Here is a 24,563-nt window from a genome sequence, read left to right as displayed (position 1 = left end):
TCCTTCAACTTGTTTATCCTTTTTAAAATAAGATTCTGAAAAACATTTAAGCCTTCCATTTGTACAGTCAAGTTTACATTAATTCCAAACTTTTTAAAGAAATGTAATAAACAAAGCCAGAGGATTTGTTATTTATTTTTCAAATGGGGCATTTATCTTTGATAAAAGTGACCAGAGCTACCATGCATAGGCCAAGATAATACTAGGTGCTGACAACTACAACCAGCCGATAACCCACCCAGCATCCAATGATCTACAATAGTCCCCAAAACAAAAATGCAAATACGTTGAAAATGGAAAAATGGAATAGACTGTAGCTTTTCAGTAATTTGCCGTTTGATTAAAGGCTTATTCCTAGGGAGACTTAAAAGGCTGGCATAGATGGGCTATGATTCTATTAGAACACAGCCACTGAAAGTAGAATGTACTAAATTAAACAGGGAGACAGCAGAACGTTGATATGCTGGAGAAGCACAATCCCAGACATTATTGGCAATCGTCTCTCCACTGCCTGAAACCGAGCCACCAACATTCTCAAGTTCTAATCCCCCTAATTCATATGATCCTTGTTCTCAGTCACGCATGTTGAGCACTTTGTCAACTTACACTAACCACTATACATGTCAGTTGTGGTACTGAAACCATTCAACTTTGGTTACTAATAGCAGCCCATTTAATAAATGACATTTTCTATTGTTAAGATTTGCATCAATGAGTCACAGTGGATTGAGGGGAATTAAAGAGATTTTATAAAATGACCCCCCCCCCCCACACCAAACTTTACAGAAATCTTACTGCTTAGGGAGGAGTAAATAAACTGGCTTGCAAGTGGTACTAGGCTGGGAAATTCCATAGAGAAAACTCCGACACACTCTACATCTACCTGCACCCTCCACAGCCCCATCGACTTCATGTAACTCAGGGTTACCTCGGTCCAGGCTGATATCAACTGTCTGTTGAAAGCCCTCCTAGGTGAGCGACTTGGCCCTTCAGTGGCTATATTCGCTGGCATTTGTGAGGTTTCAGACCCATTCTAGACCTAGGTGTTTGAAGCTGGATGTGTACATTCTGATGACTTTTCTGATAGCTTTTGTTACTGTCCTCTGGCTCACGCATCAAACTAATAAAACAGTTGTGACACACCAACTAGCAGTCTCAACACACCACTAACCACACATATCCACACAACTAATCTTATCCCAGTCTGTGGTGGAAACCTCGAACTGTTTGGAAAAGTCAACACTGAACTTTCGAAAAGTACTCGAATTGCACAATATGTAAATGCCAAATATTAATATCATTAGCTATCCAGTTCACCTAAGCTTTGAATCTAGCCTTTTGCTTGGAAGAATTTAGAAGCCTGCTTTGTTAAGAGCAAAAAGCCAATCAATATGTTGCTTTAATTTTTTATTACACCTACTCAAACCTCTGGAGAGAACATGATATGGAAAAGACAAGCAGCTTTTGTACTTCCCTACTGACTGTTTATGTTGGTGGTTTGTAACTGCTTTCTCTTTGTCACACTGTTTCAATTAAGTATGATTCTATCTCAAAACCAAAACAGGGCACACATTTATTTTGGAATATTTTGAAGTTAAATCATATGATTGTGGATGCGCAGATGAAAAATGTAGGTGGAATTGTAACACTGGGCATAAGGTCAAGTCTGGCGTAAATAATATGCAGTTTTTGTGGCTGCAATCAGACATCTGATGATTGCGTCTGTATTACTATAATGGATTTCTTAGGTGCGCTATAAATAACTTTTCCGTGGGGAAATTATACCCAAATTAACGAGGGTTACACCACAGGCAAGAACCACGTTCTTAACAGCAGTTTGCTCTAATCATTCAGTGATTCACTACCGAAAATGCTCGTCACACCAACAACAGGGAGGTCACAATGAGCAGAAATGATTTGAAAATTATATTTCAGAACACAACATTGATACAACAACGCAAAAGAAACTGCTAATAAACATTTTTCATCCTTACAGTTCAATAGCAATGAAATGTAATTTAAATACATACAAAGAAAACTTTTTTTAAACTGTCACTGTAAAGAAAGCAGTAGTCCATCTTGGCAAACATTCGTTTTGAGCTATGAGTAAGCCCTGCCACAAACAACGATTTTGGGCTGGTATTGTGGTGATCCCTATCAGATCTGTATCTTGCGACGTGCTTCTCCTTTAACACCTAGGAAAAAAATGAACTTTTTTTTAAACAGACTTCAAAATTGAACATTCCAAGTATTTCCCATAACATCCTTTGAACACGAAACTAATTTGCGCAGAAGACCTTGTAAAACTTTCTCAGTATCTCCTTCCACTTTGCAAAAGTGTTTTTTTTATAGGTGCAGCAGTGCTAGTATGGTCAGGTGCTGTGCAGCTTTTGTTCTTAAAAATAGCCTCTAGTCTGTGTACGGCAATGGATTGCATGGCTCTTTTGTACAAATATGTCATTAAGGAGTGCAGTGGAAAATATCTGCCAGGGTACAATTTCTGCTCTGACAAACAGAGCTTAACATTTCTTCTTTGAAAAATAAAACCTATTGAGATTTAACAAGAGGTAAGCAAAAAAATACCACTTTGTGTGGTGAAATTCCATTCCCAATATCAGCACTCTTTCTGGATTGGCTTTAGAGGAAGTTTGGAAAGGTTTAATTTAATACGCAGTATTTTCATTATCTTTCACTTTATACAAACCCCTACATTTAAAGTGTTCTTCCAGGTCCATGCATGTTGGTATATAATATACTTTTATGGCCATAACTTGAATTTATTTCAGATTCGTTTTAAACTAACACAGGAGAACTGTGTCACGCCGGTATATGGTCTAATTATTAATCTCCGTTTGAATTTCAAGCGAAGGGTCAGGCTCATGGACTAAAAACTATATTCTTCCCAGCAGCAAATTTTAGTTTTTTGTTTCACAAATCAAATGAGTGCATCTAATTCTTCCAGCAGTGGAGAAAATTTACAAAATCAATTAATGCCTTGTTAGATTATACAGTGTGCCGAATAAAATCTTAAAACAACTAAACACGGACTAGTCAATGCTTTTGAGAAAAGGGATTAAGGGGCAAGCTCGATGTAAAACAGTTGCAGCAAAGGTGGAGAATGGACCGAGTTTACAATTGAACAGAGAAAAAAATGTTCAGCATTGAATATTTGAGATGATGAATAGTTTGATAAGAGAAGGTTGGGACTAGTTTAGTTGGGGCTAGTATTTGTGTTACTGTATTATTTAGGCCCCCTACAAAAAACTAACATGCATTTTTAATCTGTAGGCAATTTGAGTGAGTTCATTTTGTAAAAAATGTTTCCACCAGCCTTGTGATAAATAGAGCATGCCCTGGGTTTACTCAAAGTTCAAGACCAGGGTAAACAGCTTATCAAACTGGTGTTGTATTATTGTTGCGGAGTATACTCAAAAGGAAATAGAGTAAAAACATTTTGCCACGTTTAGAATGTGATAGATGTGACTAGCGTTGAGGAAAAGTTTGTTTGGTGCATTTGTAATTATAAAGCTGCAAATGTAGTACAAATCACTTTGCTTCATGGATCAAGTAGAGTAAAGCAGCAAAAGTAGTGCAAAACATTTTGCTTTTTTTTACCAAATGTTAATGGTGCAACAAGTTTTCTTTTAAAAGAGTTACATAAGAAAAACTAAAGCAATAAATGAATGTGCTTTTTCTTAATGGTTTCACAATCCCATACCCCACTCTGAGGTTTAATGCAAACATATTGGAGCAACATCTGCTTGCTCAATTCCCTACTAAGGAGACTCAAAACGGATTATCCGTCTTTTCTGTTTTTTTTTTTTTACATCAATGCACAATTTACATAATATACCACTGGCTGTAAGTAGTTACAAAAGAAATTTCAAACCCAGGCAATTCAAACATCCTAAACACTACAGTTGTTGAATTTAAATGGATTTAGCATCCGTTACAGAGTGCTACACTTTCAGAGCATCACTATTTTATAGGAACCTATTGCATATCATCTGCATCATACTACTTATCTGCCCATACATATCGAGCCTATTACCTGGCTTACGCTAGGTCATGGCTGTCCTTATCAATAAAAATGAGCTGGGATTTGGCTTTGTCGCAGAAGGTTTTTTATGGAAACTTAAAGCAGTACACATAATGAAATCTGCCCAACAGTTTTAAGAAGTATTCATGTTCAGCAGCTCAAGAAACTTCAAGAAAGACAGATTTGACATACTCTGCATCCATGCACTGTTTGGGGTCCAAATTAAACTCTATAGTATCAATCCTTTCTAAAAACCCTACTAGAATGGCACGAAAAATAATTTTAAACGCAAACACGATGTAGGCTGTTGGGACCGTCACTTGTTAGGTGGCTAATAATAAAAGCATAGTGCCACTGTTGTCATCTGTAACAAATTAACACTTCAGTTCCTAACTACAATTTCTAAACACACATCTGAAATTGGAGACTTAAAGTCAGCCACAGTCAACCACTGCTTAATAAAGTATCCATAAAAAATAAATAACACACCTAGACACTTTTGTGCCTTGTCTTGTTGTCCATTTTCTGAAGTCATCTGCAATAATATGGATTCAACAGGATAGAGAACAATGAAAAACAAATATTTAATTTATTCAGACATCGCTGTAATGAACATCACCACTCCTCGTCAGGGTTCTGTTTGCCTCTTTTCAACAAAAAAAGCTGGTAAGGATTCAAGCTATGTGTAAAAGTGCATGCCAGCAACGTTATTCATATAACATTACCACTTAATAAATTGTCAAAAGAGGGTATAGAATATGTGTCTGTATTTGCATGTAATCACACAAATAAGGTCCCTAACTCATATTCAACCCTGATAAGAAAACATCACCAGGCTATATCCTCATATGAAAGGGATAGCAAAACACGTAATCTCTTCTGTACGTATGAAATGCACCATGGTGATGGCTGGGGAAGAGAAGGAAAGAGTTAATGAAACACTACGGTTTAAATTAATGGGAAAGCCTCATTAGTAATTTATTATATCTTTTTAAAGTTTTCTAATATCCATTCTGGGCGTGTTGAGTTAATGTCTTCAAAGAATGCAGTCCTCAGCACCAGCAATTAAAGAAATTGCTAAACTGCACCGGCTTACTAAATTCCGAATAGACTGGTCCATGACAGACTGATCCAAAGTATTTGTACATGTCAAGTCTTCTGTTGTACATATGTTGCGTTGCCTGGTTTTATATTTGCATTTTCCATTTAAAATCACTTGGAATTGAACTTTTAGGGGAAACAGCACCACTACTAGCTGATCAGCTTATGGAGGATTTCCACAGATATATGTCAATTGTTTCATTCCATGGTAACTTTTTGATACTCATTCTTGGATGCTGTAGAGAGCTATTTTCTCAAAATAATATTTTTTAGTAAATGAAGGAGCATGCATTATGAGGTTGACAGGAGCCTACCATGTCAGACCTTAAGTTACGTGATCACATATAACCACAGATTAATGTACACACATATGTAACAGGGAAATAGAAAGACACCTAAGGAGGTCCAGGCTGAGTGCTTATCACACTCAGGAAGTGCTTATGTTTATTTTCACGTAACACACCATAGTGTGTAATTACATTTAAAAAAAAGAGAACACATCATTCTTTTTTTCTATTGATCCATACTACTTGGGGTATGCAGTGGATTGGAGACCAGAGGGTGAAACAAGACGGCCTTGGTATGTAAACATTTACAATGGGATAAAACGATAGTGTGCATAATGAAAAATACCACTGCAAAAATTAGATACATTTTCCAAATATTTTTCATTCATGTGACATGTTGTCCCAGATTTGCAGTTTAGTAAAAACCTTTTCTGCATCCTGTTGCCCTTCTATAAATCTTGATTTAATATAAAGACGTGTTTCACATTTTTCTGTAAGAGTCAGGTATCCCACGGACTCTTAGAAACAAAAGCGAGTGCAAGACTGTCACCATCAAACAAAACAAACCCCTGGTCCCTTCCTGTTACATACTTCGCACACATAACATTTTTACACTAAAAGTAAAGAGCAATAATTGGTCTTTTTCAATTCAAGTGATTAACAACCAAATATTATTTGGAGCCTGTCACTAGTTTCCATGCTGTTACTATACTAAACATTGTCCTCATACTTAGTGCAAACCCAGGTCTATTGGAAATACTAATACATACATCTCCACTGAAATGATTTTTTTTTTATATTGCTTGTAAGGTTGTGGACTAATCAGGGATTTGATGCACTTGTTTTAAGAAAATAAATGTAGCTGAAAGGCACACAAGCAGCTCTTCAGGCAATGGGTCTTTATTGAAGGTAGGGGCCAAAGAGATCTTTGGGAGCAGATGTGCGTGTTCTGCTCCGTAAGTTGAAAGTTCCAGTGAAAGACAACCACAAGGGCAATGCTCACTATGAGCTACAGCAGAAGTTTAATTTTATACTGAGAAATAAATAGATTTCAGGCCAACCTCAAATAAGTGAGTGAACGTGCCTTATAATTGTGCGCTAAAAGTTTTTGATGAAGGATCTTTCTATCCATTAAAGCTTGGGCAGGTCTCTTACAAAGAAAACTCATAGGGTGATAAGGACAAAGGTAAGACGTTCCTTGTAAGTTCACTCAGAATATCAAAATAATAACCAGATCTATGATCGGGATATATTTGTAGGGCTAACTTGTTTGAGGTGCTTGTAAAAGAAGATGGAAATTGATGTACTGAGGCATGCAACCATCCATACGATGAGACACTGTGTCCAAAAACAAAGATTGTGGCATACTAGACTTGCTGCGGACATGATGGTAGACACTATAAATAAAGACCAACTCTATTTTCATGTGTCATGTTCATAATCTCTGCACTGGGGGTACTCAATCCACTGAATCAGGCAGTGCCGGGTAATGGACTGCGGAGCAGGATAATAGTAAATGTATAAGGGTGACAATGACAGGTCTTTGCAAAGGTAATCAGAGATTATAGGTGTTCTTAACCCACCTTAGATTTCTCACATTCACTGGGCACAGCACCCCTGTGACAATTGATAATTCGATATTATCTACACATACCTTTCAAAGTAGAGCATTCAATCACGGGCACCCTGCTGTTGTCTAACTAACTTGCATGCTCAGATACATCACATCTTTCATAAAGGGGTAGTCAAAAGTAAAAATGTTTTTATGTGCACTAACACCATCAGAGACAATTCAAAAGTGAAAAGTAATCAAGAGTAGATGAAAAACAATTTACATGCTTTTGAGGCACCCAACACTATACCTTTCAATGCAGATTTGAATGTCTAATAATGAAGCAATCTTGTTAATGCAGGGGCGGTTTGGAGTTTGTGAGGAGCAAATGTAACATTTCGGTTTCAGTGTCTGCCTTTCTGGGTATTATATAACCGATTTATCAGCCACTTTTGTATTTGTGAGAGTTTCTTTTTCCTTCTAATCTCTCTGTGGGATAATCAGAACCATGAACAGGTTCTTGTGATGGGGAAATCACTGTCACAAACTCCTTAAGCAAAATACCTGAACCGGACTACCTATCTTTCGCTAATAGAACGTGCAAAATTGTCATACCCAGACTTGCTTGTTCAAGGCCCAAAGTACAGAGGGCGAAACATGTGCAACTTTTTTTTGGTTAGAAGAAAACTCAATAAGGGCCCAGTGAGTTTCTTTTCCTTCTGTATCAATGCTCCCTTTAACAAATTCCGTTATAAATGGCACTTCAAAGTTGTCTGTATTATCATTAACTTTATCCTCTTTTTAGCAGAGCAGAAGGACCTGAGTTCAGTCAGTAAAAGATGCTGAGAAAAGGCTAACTATCACTTGTTCAACCAAATAGATTTCTCCACTCTGGTCAAAGATCTGCTAATAGCTGATTAACATAAAGAGATATAGAGAAAAGGGTTGAGAGAAACAGAGTTTTCAGAAAGCCAAAGCTAAAGAATTGGAATGAAAATGTCATGGAAGGAAATGAAGAGCAAAGTAAAATGATGAGTGTGCAAGAAAATAGGAGCAGATAGAAAAGAAAGAGAAAAAAGTAAGCTGAATGCAGAGGAATCTCCATAAATATAGAAAAGGAGAAGGGATGAACAGATCAGCTTTCTTAATGTCCCAATTATGGAGTTAGAATTATATTAAATACAAAATTAACGAAATACTGTGCTGGAACAGGTTAAAGTCATCATCTTTAGCATCGTGGTAGCTTTTTCTTATTGTTCAGTAGTTCATAATTCAACATCGAAACAGTCCGCTCTAATTCAGCCAGTTCTGTGGCTTCCATCGCCAGTACGTTGCATGCGTGCATGAATGATTTCCTTGGACACCTTTTTGCAGTCCGTGGCAAGGCCAAAGTAACACATGAGATCAATGAAGCTTGTGGTGAGGTTGAAGCTTCTGCCAAATTCACTAGTTGCATAATCAAAAGGAAACGTGTGGTGGTAATTGTGAAATCCTTCACCTAAAAATAGAATGGAGAAATTGCTTGAATAACAGTTAATTTAAAATAAAAGAGAGTATGTTTTTTTGTATCAAATTATGTCACCAATAGTAGCTGTCCCTGTCGTTAAGAATTATATCACATGGAAAACCCACCAATTTTCTTATAAGATATCTTTTCTTTTGACCCCCCCACCCCCCATTTCTTCCTGAGTAAGCACTTTCACTAATTCCTTTGTAATCTGTTTACAGCAGGATATAGGCTGGTCTGTAAATAGTTCAGTCATTTTTGGCATCAGCTTTGCCTGGATCTTGTCAGTGGTATTTGTGAACGAAAACGAATGTATTCCTTTTACATTTACAAACTCTAAATCTACTTATTCATCAGTAAATGTAGTATTTCTTTTTCTGTGGCTTTGCCATTTTATGTGGCCACATATAATTCACAAACCTTATTCTCTTTCCAAAATGTATCTGATAAATCTGTTTAGAAATTAGTCAGGGTAACGATATCTGGTCTAAGAAGACTCTCTTGCCCCAGATTTAATACAGGTTTGCAACTATCTTCTATGCAAGCAATACGTTTGAATAGTTTTGTCATCCTTGCCATACGAACTCTTTAGGATTGAAAGATATTCTTTTTATTATTCACCCCTTCTGCAGTGTTTTCAGAACCAAAGATGCCTATGGTACCTTCCCTCTTGGGATTGTTTTCCAACCTCTAGAACTGCTCCACAAATATCTTTGCTGTAAATCCTCTGGTGATTTCAGTAAGTGGAGAATGCTGTCAATGTTTAATATATCCTAGCGACCATGCAAACAGTATTCTGCAATGTAGAATACCTTGAATGTCCCTTAATTCCTTCCTAGATCATCGAAGTGGGATTGATGTGCTGACTGAAACTGAGAGAGCAGCATGGTCTGCGCTGCTGGCCTGTAGTTGATCTAAAATTCTAAATTAATCTAGGGTTTATCCCGAATGGCTGGCAAATGGGGAAGCCACTGCCTGCAAATGCTGGCATATCAGAGTCAAGAGGGCACTGTTGATCATGGCCAAAAGGCAGGAGTGCTGATGCCACAAACTTTCAGTTGGGGTGGGAGGGAGGCAGAGCTAAGGAACAACTGATTACTTTGTTTAGGATTTTCCTAAGTGCCGAAATTGTCAGCTTTTGTTCCAGGGAGGCCTAGTGGCACTTCCTTGTTTTTCACAACCCCTTGCGATCAGTTGTTTCACTGTTGAGGCATTCCAGATTCAATTGTGTTCTCTGAAACCTTTATATTATCATTTAATAAAGCACCCGAAGTTACGTATTTATTATTAATATACTTGCTTCCCATTAACTTATTCTCCCCATGCAGCTCGTAAATGAACTGATTAGGAATGTTGGAAATAGTCCCTCCTTAGAGACACTCATCTGACCTTATCTTGAAACCTAGGTCCAGTTTTACTAAGCATCAATGCAATGCAGCACAATATCCAAATTGTCTGCACTGCGTTTCATGGAGGACAACATTCAGTTGGTGTCCTATCTGAAAATAATGGCCTGCACTGGTGCACAAGCAGGCTTCCTTTTGCGATGCAGAGCTTTGTACCACAATGCAGAAGACAGTATTCACTGTTTTACTTAGGATTTGTATTGCTAGTACAAACAATGTGTAGACACATTGGACGTGTGCTGTACGCTGTTACACACATGAAATGAGTCGGTTTCTGGTGGAAATCCTTATTAATATGTACAACTAACATGGAACGCCAGTTCAATTTGAGTTCTTTAATGACAGCTGAGCAATTTATCCGAAGTCTCTAATTATAAAATACTTGTGGCCAACTGCCACCAAATCGTCATAAGGTGGGGCTTGAGGAGGAAGGAACGAGCACTAGTACAGGGAGCAAAATGTACACCACGGTCGTATTTAAGAGTTAAGAAGTACTGGTCTTAATTACGAACTAATTCAAGTGACGGTGTTGTCATTTTTGCAGTCATTACTTTCAAAACTTATATGGGTGAGTTCTTGTTCTAATTGTAATTGTACATATGAGTGCCCCATCAAAAAGAACACACAAGAATTAGTGGGTATATAAATATATGACTTCGTACAGTGGGTTACAATAATCTTATAACGATCTTCTCACCATTTTGTGAGGCACCATTATTAACTGCTTTGGAGAGAATGTCACTTTTCCTAATACTTTTCTGCTGTCTGATTATGTTTGCATGACTACCTCTTGGATAAGAGGGCACCATTTAAATTCGATAATTCTGAAGTAATCTTGCATCTGCTTTTTTGATGGCTTGATCTTGACAACATTGACCCATGCAGTGAAGAATTGAGACGTGGTGTACCCAGGGTGAAGTGTTGAGGTATAGTATTCCAATTATGCAGGGTAGTTTGTGTACTGGCATCCTTGGTGTGCAGCATTTTGAGTTAGGTCCTCTAGGATACCACACAAAGTAGTGCGCTAGAATCACTAAGATCAGTGAAATGTAGAATCTACAGAGTGCAGTGCGGTGGTCTAGAGTCCCAATGATGCATAGTGTAGAAAGTTGGACTTTTTACAATTGTCTGCAGTATGGTGGGTTAGTGATCTCAGAAAACAGACCATTTTAGTTGACTGGTGTTCCAGACCATTTTAGTCGGCTGGTGTTCCTAGGGAGCACAAAAGTGTTTCTAAGCTGCACCAAAGAGTGGTGTGCCTGTGTGTGCGTGTAGCACGCAATCTGATGGGGACATTTCTGTTGGATACAATCTAATCACACTCTACAGAAGCAGTGATCATGTCAGTAGTAGATGATATACGAAAGGAAGTACACAGTGGCAATACTCAAGCTTTGGTACTACTTGATCTGTATGTGGCGTTGCACACGGTCGACCATATTCTCTTGGCTGACCGGATCAGGGCCTCAGGCCTACGGGAGGCAGCTTTCAACTGGAACATTTCAGTTCTGAGTGACAGATCTCAGTCAGTTAGGGTACCCCCTTTTAATTCAGCAGAGGTACAATTGAATTGTGGGGTGCTGCAGGGCTCCTCTCTTTCTCCCCACCTTTTTAATATCTACATCCGCCCCTTAGTCAACTCTCTTAAAAACAAGAAAGTAAACATCTTTAACTATGCCGGTGACATGCAATTGTTATTTGCTATCAATGATAGCTCTACATCCAGGCGGTAGTCTTAAGACACTATACCGTTCATCCAGGATTGGATGAACAGTAACCGCCTAAAAGTAAACTCTGATAAAACAGAGATAGTTATCTCTAAAAATAATATTGATTGCTGGAATTTCTTCTTCTGGCCCAGTGAGAGGTGTCCTCCATCCTCTGCCCAAAACGTTGGTAAAAAGCCTCGGTATCATCATTGAGGAGGAGTTATCATTCATGCAGCAGGTTGGAGCGGTGACATCTTCCAGCTTCTTTCAACTTCAACGTATTAAGAAAATAAAAAAAATTCCTTACTAGTGATGCCTTGATCCAAGTCATAATAGCTTTAGTCATGTCTAGAATTGACTACGCCAACTCTCTCTATTTGGGTCTCACCAAATTCCTCATGTGTAGGCTCCAGCTGATTCAAAACCAGGCTGACCAGTTGATACATCATCTGCCCAAATATGGTCATATCTCTCAGGTGACTAAGGACCTCCACTGGTTGCCAGTTGTACAGAGAACAATGTTTAAGGTGTGCTGCACAGTCTTTAAGGCCTTGCATATGAACAGTCCCGCTTTTGTTATATATTGGGTTATTAAATATTACTCTACCAGAGAACTGAGATCCAGTCATCTACACTATCTTGTTATCCCCTCATTTAAAGAAAATGGACAGGAGGGTGTAGGTTCTCCGTCATTGCTCCTTGAGCATGGAATACATTGCCATTGGAACTTAGGACCACTACTAACTATGCTAGATTTAGACAGCTACTAAAGACATGGCTCTTGAAACAGGCCTACCAATAACTGTGGATTGATGTTGAATCAGCTACTTAGAGCCAAAAGACCGTTTGGTGAACGTGCACTCTAGAAATTCGCAGTAACATAACATAATGCCATTACATGCTGGGTCTTACCACAGACAAAATATACTTGGTACCTTCTAAAAAAGGACTTTTCATTCTTAACTACTAGGTTCGCAGTTCAGGCTGGACTGTTTCATTTGCAGTAGGGCTAATAGTCATTTGCATGTGGTTGGTGCCTGTCTGTAGTGGCACACAAAACTAAAAAACAATGGTATAGAATGTTCCCAGAAAGAGTCAGATTGAGTTAAGGATTTTCGTTCATCACTTTGTGGTGACACAGTGAATCACACTAAGTGACAAGGGTCTGCCCAAGGTGAAAACAATGGAATCGAATAACTCAGAGCAATCATCAGTGGAATTTCAACAACCTTTGCATTGAGTTGAATAACATCTTGCCGATGATGCAAAACTCGGTCTTCAAAACCAAAAGAAACAAATCTACTTTCGGCAGAAACTGCAGAACTAAACAACACATTTGTAGATGAGTTAAACGTAGTTTTGTAACTTACCAACGGCGCTGAAAGCGACAAAGCGATTCTCACGAGGGTTGATACTTTTATCATAAGGCCGATTCCCATACATGTGTGCTGCACTGTTCACTAGCCATGAGGCATTAAGCACCAAGGCATATCGAAGGATGGAGGAGATAAAATAAGCATTTTGGAAAGACTCTCCCCAGAAGTACCATGGAACAACAGTTGGTACAAAGAAGCACATCACGATCACAGTGGTCTTGTAATACCTTATGAGGGTAAAATAAAAGTAGCATAATTTTAAAATTAACAAGTTTGTTTCATGTAAATATTATTTGCATTTGTGCACTGGTAACCTTTAAGAAATTACACTGAACTTAGTTTACAGATCATTACATTTTAAAATCAATTACTATTCTCACATTTTTTTGCAATAAATATTTTGTTTAAACAACTATAAAATATTAAATATGAACCATACCAGGAAAACAACAAAAAGGTATCTGCATCAGTGAAAAGCAAACGTGACAGTTAATAAACAGAACATCACATATATGTACACTAAAACCCATCCACACCACAGACAGCCAACCGCTAAACACCAGGCATCAGACAAACCTAAAAGTTTCATAATCAATTGTAAAGCCTTCCATTCACACCGCTCCCATACTTAAATTATACACCCTTTTTCGTGAGTGTGATCTTAACTGTCTAACCCAAACATTTGTCTAACCCAACATTTGCAATTAAACCCAATGATAGAATTTTGCATATCACACACTGAACACACAGTCTTAAAGATAATTCTAATCTAGATTGTGAGAAACTCAGACCCAGGTGTCTACAAACACTCCACGCAGTACCAAAAGTGCTACACGGCTATGCTAATGGAAGATAGGCTCCCGCTACAAAAAATAAAAAACAACAATAAAATATCATGACATGAAGCAAACTACCATTAAGCAGTCAGTAGTGTGTTTAAACTTCCCTACTGGCTTCAAAGTTTCCTGTTCACATAAACTTAGAGCAGTCACTGCCTTCATAGTAGTCTCCACCATTAAGGGAGGACCTTGAAAAATTAACATTTCTTCTTTTCAAACAGGCTTTTGGTATCACAAGGCAATCAATATCAAAGACTATCCTCTGTCTTTTCAGTCTCCATCTAAGTCTGATTCATATGGTTTTCGGAAACTGTATTTTAGGGTAGAATACTATAGAAGCTTTGCTGGCGGAGTTCCCTTTCAAGCTCATATGTAATTTCAAAATCAAATGAAAAACTTGAAAAGTAACTCTTTTCTGTTTATTAAATGGCTAGTAGAACTGGTGAAATATCTAATTGGTCATCATTTAGCCAAATAATGTTAAGAAACCATACAGTCTATACAGTTGCAATGTTAAGGCCTTGAACCATCTCATTAAGCGTTTTTCATAATGCTTCAGTTTACTTTGCAGTGCTTAGTAAAAACCATGTGTCATATCTCAGGGAAATTGAGGTCACTGTTGTATGCACAGTCGTTCTGTTTTCTATGATACACTTTTATAAATAATTAAAACAGTTAACAATATTTCACAAACAAATGGGATACCAACATGCAAATGTGTGCCTTCCAGGTAAAGGCAGTAGAGTCTTCCTTGGAAAAGATGCAGTGCAGGTTATTATGGGTCTGAACAAAGATGGCTAGCCCATTGACTAATCATATTTCCTTTTAAATCGAGCAGATCTATGAGACTTTACTGTAAAATATGAATAGTCTTTAATTTGTGCCTGAACTGACCGCTGTTCTTTATTCGAGCATTCACAAGCAATACATATTTTTCAACAACTCATATTTTACAAACTTTTTAGCACACATTTTCCCAAAAAAACTATTATTTTTAAGAAATCTTGCATTCAGTTGGTGTCCTCCTCTTCCCCGTCTCCATAATTAAAGAGCTATATATTATATTTATTTATTCTAAACCGAGCAATAATGGAAAATAATGTTTTCACAGTGAGAATGTCACTTCTAGTAGGCACGATGTCCTTTGTACATTTATCCTTTGATTATTTTACATTTCCAACTTAGCGGGATGACTTTATATAGACAAAGGCAAGTTTGGAGAAGCCTAGGGTTCAAATGATCAAGATGGGAGGTGAGCACAACTAAGTTCATCTGCTACACGATAAATTTATTTCCTGCAAGATTTTAGGCATTGAGCTATTTAACCAAGGTGGATATAAAAAGTAAGACAATGCCCCTTAATTCAGTTTCAGACCAGTGGATAACTTCACAGACGTCTATTGAATAAGTCATGACCCAGATAAGGGTATGAACTGGGAATTTGTATATGAGATTCATGGATTTGAAAAAAAGACACTCAGCCATGTTTTAGCAACAACAGAGGAGATAGAGCTAATGGCAAATAAATCTTTAACATGGGTTTGGGTTGACCTTTATTTATCTGAAAGAGAGAAACAATGCACTCCCTAAGTTGTTTTGGGTAAAGTTCCTTTATATGTAAAATACTTTCATAGTATTACCTGCAATATTAAGAAGACACTGGGCTGTGATCGCCAAAATACAATAAGAATACTAACCAACCATTGAGCATTAAATACAGTCTCTCTTCGATACGAAAGAATGTCAAAATTAACATTAAGCACCAGCGTACCAAGTGCAGGGGCACCTGACTATGGTACAGGATTTCCCTATTCGTCCAAAAAGGGATTTCTAGTCTGTGTGAGAGCATAACGACAAACAGTTTTGTTTGCAATGTGGGATACAAGTACAATTTAGCATTTATTTAGAAATGTTTATATAAATGTATTTACTGAGTGTGAAAATGAAAATCATTCCCAAGAGGCCTATGGAAATTAACCTACAGATGACTCCAACGACTTACATTTTACTTGCCTTGCTCATTAGATATAACCTTTTTTATTTCAGCTAATACCTTAAAGAAGACTTTGTTGCGACCCTGGTTTTAAAAACCTGAAAGTAAATACAAAAGAACCTTACAGTTAAGACAAAAAAGAAACCAATAAAAAGTGTATCCATGAAAAGCGTTTTGTGAGAGGGTGAGAACATAACCACAGCAACAGATTCACAGAAACCTGAATAGTAGGTCCACAAACGGCTGCAAGTGCCAGAGATCATACGATGATATTCTATATGTGATTCAATTTGCATTTTGATCAATTGTTACATACCATCTCCATGGAGAAGGTGATTTTTACCAAAGTTCCCAACGTCTCATACAAATGATGCAACAAAGTTTATCTGTTTATCACTTATTAATTAGGCCTTGCAGGTTGTGATCTGTTACTTTAGAGTGCTTTCTTTTTGTTGGCAAGATCTTTGTGAAATAAAACGTAAGGCAAGGTTGCATCTGATCGAATTCAGGTGATACTCTATCCCTATTTTCTTCTGTTTTGTGTGGGAATCACGTGAAAACACATTCACACAGTTTAGAGTTAAAGAGTTTCCTGAAGGGCATGCAGTTTAGTCCTCTCTTGAGCTTGACAACACTTCAGTAGTCTAGGTGTGCCAATAACAAACCTCTTATCAGCTTAAGTCGATTTGGAGCTGTAAAAGTATTTGTCATATTAGTTGCAGCTTTAGGTTGTCACCCTTGACAACTGCATTCATTTGGGGAGCAAATTAGAGGTCAGAATCGAGAGGGATTTGCCCGTTTCCTTACTTACAGGAAAGATAATGGTTGACAAACCTTGGTTTGTCAGCCAGTCACATGGCAACGAATCAGGTACAGCTACTCCACGCAAATATCAGTCTTAGATGTGTTCACACAGCAGAAGCTTCCCTTCATCCAATGAAACACTCACAAGCATACAGGCACTAGATTGTACCTGTTGTTAGAACCTTTAATAAAGTATGTTTTTTTTTTAAAATAATGTTTTTATTAGAACAGGAAAAATACACTAAAAGTACACAGAAAAAGCCGACAAACTCTATGACCTCAGAAAAACACCGGTGATAAATAACTACAAAACACAAACAAAACATAGAAATTGTTAAACCATGATTAACGGCAATTCTAAAACCCATTCCGTAATACATTCAAGTTAAAGTATGTTCAATGTAAAAAGATTCTTGATAGGAAATTTTGAAAAGCTACTTTGCAAATGGGAAAAAGAGACCAAAACATGTCTCATCTTTTTTCTGTAGAACCTACCCAGTAGGAATACTAGCAACTTTGGCACAGCCACGAAGGCACAGTAGTCATATGAAGGGCCAGTGTGAGTTAGGATCCAGGATTGGAAACGTCACATCACTGATTAACTTTGAAAAAGATATATCCTACACCAGGATCTGCATCCAAAATGACTACAGCATTAGAGGTCAACCAGAAAGGACAAGCTTATTTTTCCTCTTCGTGTCAAGAAGGGCCCTTGGTGACAGGAGCAAAAGGAACAAGCAGTTTGGGGAAAGATAAGGGAAAACTTAGAATGGAGATCTTTATAAGGGACTCTTCTTTGGAATACGCCAGACGCCTCTATGGTCACTGTGATCATCCATGTTTGATGCGACAATGTTTATGCTATTACTCAACTTGACATATATACATATACACAGAAATGTAACAAAATGCAACAAAAAATGCACAATAAGGGCATGCCATGCTGGAATCATATTTTTTCTCTAATTCATAGTTATTACAGGAGACCAACTCTAGTTCTAAGTTTGCCCAGCTACAATTAGGCGAATTCAAACATTAGTAAAATAATGAATTACTCACTTTCTCTGGAACATTATGACTTTATCAGCCTTCAGGTCATCGAGATCTAACCTCTGCCCTTTTTCAATGACATCTGGGTGCTTACGCAGTAGGAGCCAGCCGATGTGTGAAAAGAAGAATCCACGTGTGGCATTGTGAGGGTCCGCATCTGTTTCTGAGTATTTATGGTGGACACGGTGATCTCTGGCCCACTCAAAAATATCATTCTGTATCAGATAAAAAGAACAGTGCGGTAATGGGGACCACATTCAAAGCATTCAATTTTACAAATTTTACATGAGAGCACAATGTAGCTATGTTTTGTTGTTACTGAGCAATGAACAACCATGTCAAAATTTGGTCAGAACCAAATAAGGGATGCTTTACAACATTACATTTGGAGTGATATAACGTTCAATTGCAATGAAAATTGCACAATACCAATGCAGAAATCAGTAACCTATGTAAAACTCCATGCAGTGTGTGCCATGTTGAAGGGAGGCCAGTCCTTTCAACACTACGAGGAGCTACTTGCTATACTTTAACTCTAAAAGTAGTGTTCTCTCAAACAATTAAATAATTATTTCCAAAACTTGTAAAAGCTGGGTAATTTCAATTTCTCGACAGTCCAATCGAATGTGTACAAGTGTTTTGAAATGATTTATGTTGTTCAAAAGAACACGATCTGGACAAAATTAAACTGGTGAACTGGCAACAAAATTATCGTTGACAAGTTTCTGTGTTAACATTATATTTGTCAAACTGCCAAAAATAGCAAGAGTGACTTCTTACCCTCTTTCATTTCAACCACATCCCTGTCTTGTTCCCTACGTTGTACCTCCTCATTCAGCAGCTTTTTAATTACGTTGGGTAGACCCATTAATTCCACCATATTTTGTTCCACCACACCAATCTTGGGCTTCACAGTTATTAGCCCCAACCTTGTTGGCACTGCTTCTGCCACCCTTTTACCATCCTCCCTTTACTCCTATTTCATGTCTGTGTTGGGGTCCTCAATGGAAATTTCTGATTCAACGGGTTTCCACACATGGGAAACAAATGCATCTCTATTTTGACACTCAATATATTATAATTTCTGTTCTAGTAACATGTTCTAATCTATCAAATGCATGCACTTTTTAAGCTAATGTTTAGTCGGAATTGAAATTCATCACTGTATTATAGTTAGATTTAATCTTATCAGTTGAGCATTTACAAGCTCGACTTAATGTCATTTGAACAAAAAAATAGCACTGCAATTTTCTGGTACACACATTTTTGTAAGGGTTAACTTCACCACATTCTACGATACAATTCTATTGTGAACAAGATTCCTACAAAGCTGTCTCACACTCATGCAGAGCACAACAAAACCAAAAGCCCATTATAACAGAAAGGCATTTTATTATGTATATGAGCATCATGAGGGCCACAGAGTTTTTAAGGACTGAGTTTATGGATTATCGCTTTCTCTTGATTTGATTATATGCCAGAATATCGTGTATTAAATATCACACTGAAAACAATATTGTACCAAGAATACCGGCAACCATAGTATTGTGACAGGAAGTGCATACAGGTAAGTATAGATTTCATACTCTTAACTTCGCTTCTACGTACCTTAAAAATATATAGTTTGTCAAAATACATATACGTGGAGTCAAGTATGTAAATCTGGGGCGTGGCCAAGTCACCGACCGTGATGGCCGCTCTGGCTTGAAGCTCCGCCACGGACCTGCTCGATAATGGCCTTCCTGGAGGCGATAGGGGGCCCGATGTGCAGTGCACAATCGTAGGAGGAGGCGGGGGTGCAGCAACCACGGAAGCCAAACCTGAACAAGATCGTGGTGCAGATCAGCACTGATTAGACCGAAGTGGGCATGGCGCGGCCTACCGCTCATAATGAAGCCGGGGACGCAAGTGAGCCGGTCCGGCCTGTGACACAGTGTGACTGATTGGGGCGTTGCCGCGATCAAACTGCAGGGCATTGGCAGGGTGAGTGACTGCAGTGGGGGCACACGTGGGCATCCTGAGTTGCATCGGCGGTCCCGCAGACGTTCCCCGGAGACCCCGTGGCGACAGGGGCCTCGGGTGAGCCTGGGGACCGGCCATTGGGCCGAGAGCTGCGGGACTCGCGAGGTGATCACCCCACTTCGTCCACGCCCATTGCTCTGCCGGTGCTGCACCTCCCCCTTACTCCCTCCTATCTGCAGACGCGAAGGCAACCGGCCCACGAAACGATTGTGGGGCCTGGAGTCCCCCGTATTTAAGGACACCCCATAGTGGAGACTGCGGACTGGTGCCATTAAACAAAGGCTGTGTGGGGAGCTGATCGACAGCCAAGAGCGCTAGCTGTAGTGGCGGCAGGACTGCTGCATTGGAGAACCAGTCGAGAAGCATAGTTGGGGCGCAAGGTGGAAGCTTCTACGTTTAGGCCCATGAGTACAATTTCTGATTACACATGATACGAGGTGGCGCTACAGTAGAAAACTGCGTGGAATTGCCCCGTGGCCCTTAACTAAGTGAGCAGGGTAGGTTAAAAGTGCTGAGTGCCCCAGAAAGCGTGTCAAGTACGAGAGGTGGATTACCAGAAAGTGGTGGATGGTGGCATGGATCGTAAGGACCCCAAGCAGACTACCCTATCTTTTAAAGCGCCAGGAATCAGCACTTCTGCACAGCGGGTCGACTTGGCGGAAAGTGGTCCGTCACACATGACGGAGGCGACCGGCCCGGACGCCATGCTAATGGAACTCCGGGCAGGTTTCAAGGCGTTGGATACCCGATTTGACGCCCTAGATAAACGGTTGGACTCCATGGGGGCAAGGCTTGATCAGCACAATGGGCGCATAAACATGGCTGAGGGCAGGATCTCGGATCTAGAGGATGGCGCCGCCCAGACAACCAAAAAGTTGGACAGAATGGAGAAGCTCCTAAAAGCTGTAGCCATTAAAAATGAGGATTTGGAGGCGAGAGGGCAGCGGAATAACATCCGTATAGTGGGGGTGCCTGAATCCACCAATACGGGACGGCTGGACTGGTTCGTGGAAACGGTCCTCACGGACCTGTTTGACAGCGAATCCTTCACTACGTTTGTGGTGGAACCAGCGCATCGTACCTGGGGCCCCGCCCAAACCCGGGCTGCCCGCCAAGACCAATCATCGCCCTACTTCTAAACTTCAGGGACACCGCCTTATGTATGGCACTAGAAAGGGGGGCAACTGAGCTGGCAGGGCTCGTCCATTTCCCTGTATCTACACTTCACTGCAATGGTGCAGGAAGCTCGCTGCAAGTATGCGGGAGTGAAAGCACACCTTCGGAAACTGGGACTACGGTATGGAATGTTGTACCCTGCTAGGTTGAAAGTCGACGTGGATGGCCAATCGCAAATCTTTGACTCCCCCAGGGCGCACAGGAGTTCTGCCTAAAACACTCTAAATCTGACAGACAGCGCGATCGCTTTCTACACAGCAGTCGCAGAACATACCGGACTCTGGGGCCAGTGCTGATCTCTTCTCCGGCAGTTAACCAACTCTACTATCGGACTCCACCCATTAATACGATGGTGAATGTGGGAGTACTCACGGGGCATCCTGGGTTCCCTCCTCTTTTGTTTCTTGTTTAGCTAAACTAGATTACCATCAGGGACTAATTATATTTGCATCGTCATGCCAAGAGGCTGGGGAAGCGGCGCAACGTTGCCAACCCCTGAGTGCGGACCAACCTGTTTTCTTTGATGCAATCTCATAACAGTTCTAATCTATCCCTTTTCTTATTTTTGTTTTCAACCATTGTTGCATGGGGTTGGGTTCTCCCCCTGAAGTTGGGCAAGGGGGATGGGTGGTAGGAGGGGGGATATGGGGTGATTGGACAGAAGTACATAACATGGTTTACTCACAATGAGCAGTTGCAGTATAGCTATGAGCAGTTGGGTCTTTGCAGGCTGAACAGACAGGGTATGGGCTATGGCTAATAGGGTGCAGGCAGAAACCAATGTCACAATCATGTCCTGGAATGTTAGGGGTTTAAACAATGACCGTAAATGTAAAAAGGTGACAAACTATTTTCTGCGCCACCAGGTGGACACTGCATTTGTACAAGAAACGCATTTGGAACCGACCGCTATGACATTGTTGGCATCAAACTGGGGGGGCCACAGGTATTTTGCTGGATATAGCTTGTACGCTTGTGGAGTGGCTATATTGATCCATAAGAGGCTATCATTTCGGGAGGTGGAGGTCTGTCGGGATCCTGGTTGGCGCTTCCTGTTGGTTAAGGGATGTATGCTTAAGCACTCTGTGTTGTTCGCAAATATATATGCACCAAATGTTGATGACCCCTGCTTCTTTGACACTGTTCACACAGCATTGGAACGTATGGGAGCAGACCACATATACCTAGGGGAAGACCTTAACTTAATGATGGATCCGGTGCAAGATAGCACGGCACATACTACAGACACCAAGCCCAGGTCTCGACGCTCATTAATAGACATTATGGGTGGGTTTGGACTGGTGGATGCCTGGAGGTTTCAGTGTATGGCCCGTGCTGGCTACACTCGTTACTCTGCACCTCACGACACATGGACGCGCCTAGATTATTGGTGTCTCTCAGAAGGTGTGGTGCTATGGATAGACGCTGTTAGTCATCTCCCGTGGATGCTGTCTGACCATGCTCCAGTCGTGGTTAAGCTGAAAATCCCTAGGGCTGGGGGGTAGAACGTCCATGGAGGTTCCCCGACATGGCACTTAGGTACACTGTCTTTGCGGTCGAACTAGGGGAGGCGGTTGCGGAATACTTCTCCTTAAATGAGCGATTTGTGAATTCTAAGACCGTATTGTGGGAGAGCCTACATACGAGGCGCATGCATGTCCAAAAGCGCTGGGGTACTTAAAGATCTGCAACGGACATTAGCAAGGATAGAAGGGCAGCTCCCGTAGCTAGACCACACAAAGGCAACCAAGGTCAGTCCCTCTGACTTGCAATGCCGTGCATCGCTATTGACCAAGGTTCGGGAGGCAGCAAAGCGCGAAGCTCACTACCTAGGAAAATATGCAATTGCTAGAAGGTATGGGGAGGGCGAGAGGCTGGGCAAACACTGGCTAGAATAATGCAAGAGTCCCGCAGACCAACATACATGGCGGAATTAGTAGTTAAGACTGGGACACGTATAACTGTTAATTTGGGTATCCTACAGGAGGTGCTTACATACTACACCACACTGTATGAGTCTCGGGTCACCGAGTGCCGTGAGGGCTATAGTCAGTATCTGGATGAGATAGCGTTGGTATGGATGGAGAAGGGCCCATCAGGAGTTCCTAGCAGAGCCCTTCTCGGAGGACGAAATTAGTGATGCCATTGATGCACTGGATGGCTCAAAAGCACCAAGGCTTGATGGATTCACTGGGTGCTTCTACAAGAAATATAAGACTATGCTTATTCCCTATCTCGTGGACATGTATCAGGAGGCAGTAGTGGCAGAGATACTTCCGCCGACGCTCAGGGAGGCGGTTATAGTGTTGCTGCCAAATCCTGGGAAGGATACACGGTATTGCAGCTCATACCGGCCATTGTCACTTTTCAACTTTGACATTAAGATATTTGCCAAAGTTCTGCCGACTCGGCTTGCTCTTATTGTTGAGAAACTGATTTCACCAGCGCAGTCTGGCTTTATTCCCCATAAATCCACAACACTTAATTTGCGTACGCTGTTTGCCACACTGCATAGAATAGCACCCACGGTCCCGGCCGCCGCCGTATTGCTTGATGCGGAAAAGGCATTTGACTCGCTGGAGTGGCCTTTTTTATATGCTACACTGGGAAGACTTGGGGTGCCAGAGAAGTTCCTAGCGGTGATCAAATTGTTGTACAAGCTGTCCACGGCTCGTATCCGCCTCAATGGTACACTGACCGGGGAGTTTGGGCTTACACGGGGCACGCAACAGGGGTGCCGCTTAACCCTTTCTTGTTTGTGATTGCCCTTGACCCATTGGTAAGACATCTGCAAGATAGGCATAGTCATCGTGGGCTGCAATTTAACACAGGCCCTCTCCTCCTTACACTTTACGCGGGCGATGTTATTCTATATGTGCGACATCCGAACGATAACTTGACACCGCTGCTTCGCGAGGTGACTAGGTTTGGTGTCCTGTCAGGACTGCTTATCAACTGGGAAAAATCTGAAATCTTTCCCCTAATAGCAGCCCCCAGTGATAGATCAGCGAAGTACCCACTGACTTGGTGCGGTGAGTCGGTGAAGTATCTTGGGGTCCATCTACACAGGGAGAAGGATCGGATCTTGCAGTTAAACTATGGCCCGGTTATGGAAAAATTAGGCCACAACAGAGAATGCTGGCTTTCCCTCCCCTTATCGATGGCTGGAAGGATTGCCATAATTAAGATGGTGGTCCTTTCACAATTCTTATACCTTTTTCAAAATATTCCTATCCTATTGAATAATAGTTTCATTTCAGAGCTATGCACACGGTTGATAAGGTTGGTAATGGGGGGAAAGCAACCCCGCATTGGATGGGATACTCTAATGCTCCCATTTGAAAAGGGCGGGTTCGGGGTCCCAGATTTCCGGGTTTATTATCTGGTGGCGCAGACCAATTTTGCCAGACACTGGTACCATGTTGACATCAGGATCCCGTCCCACAGACTGGAAGTAGACCTGTTGCTGCCGCGGCCTCTTAGTAGGGTTTCCACGAGATCCGCACGACATTCAAACACTGTCCATGACTAGTTGGGCATGGCATATGCTGAAACATTGACAGGCTTCCATATACTGTACTCTTCTGCATTGCCACTGGCTGGAAATGGCTGGATCCCTATTTTACAGGAAGGTTTGGTGAAGAGTACCCTGGCAAAGTTCCACTTAGTGACATTTGGTGATCTTTTTCCCAAGGGTCACAT

General features: G+C 40.6%; 1 protein-coding gene across 1 annotated transcript in view; it reads right to left on the bottom strand.

Annotated features, from left to right (window-relative positions):
• Positions 1–5,540: 5,540 nt before the first annotated feature.
• SCD (stearoyl-CoA desaturase) overlaps positions 5,541–24,563 on the bottom strand; it is a 69,468-nt gene continuing 50,445 nt past the window's right edge. The window contains exons 4-6 of the mRNA XM_085603880.1: positions 17,673–17,878; positions 12,972–13,204; positions 5,541–8,477 (exon numbers count right to left, since the gene is read on the bottom strand). Coding sequence (XP_085460006.1) covers positions 8,278–8,477; positions 12,972–13,204; positions 17,673–17,878 — 639 coding nt within the window. The 3' untranslated portion in view covers positions 5,541–8,277. The remainder of the gene's footprint in view (positions 8,478–12,971; positions 13,205–17,672; positions 17,879–24,563) is intronic.

This window comes from Triturus cristatus, chromosome 1_2, assembly GCF_964204655.1.
Source record: "Triturus cristatus chromosome 1_2, aTriCri1.1, whole genome shotgun sequence".
Classification (NCBI taxonomy): domain Eukaryota; kingdom Metazoa; phylum Chordata; class Amphibia; order Caudata; family Salamandridae; genus Triturus; species Triturus cristatus.
Note: the sequence above shows the minus strand (reverse complement) of the source record. Positions and strands in the feature narration are given on the sequence as shown.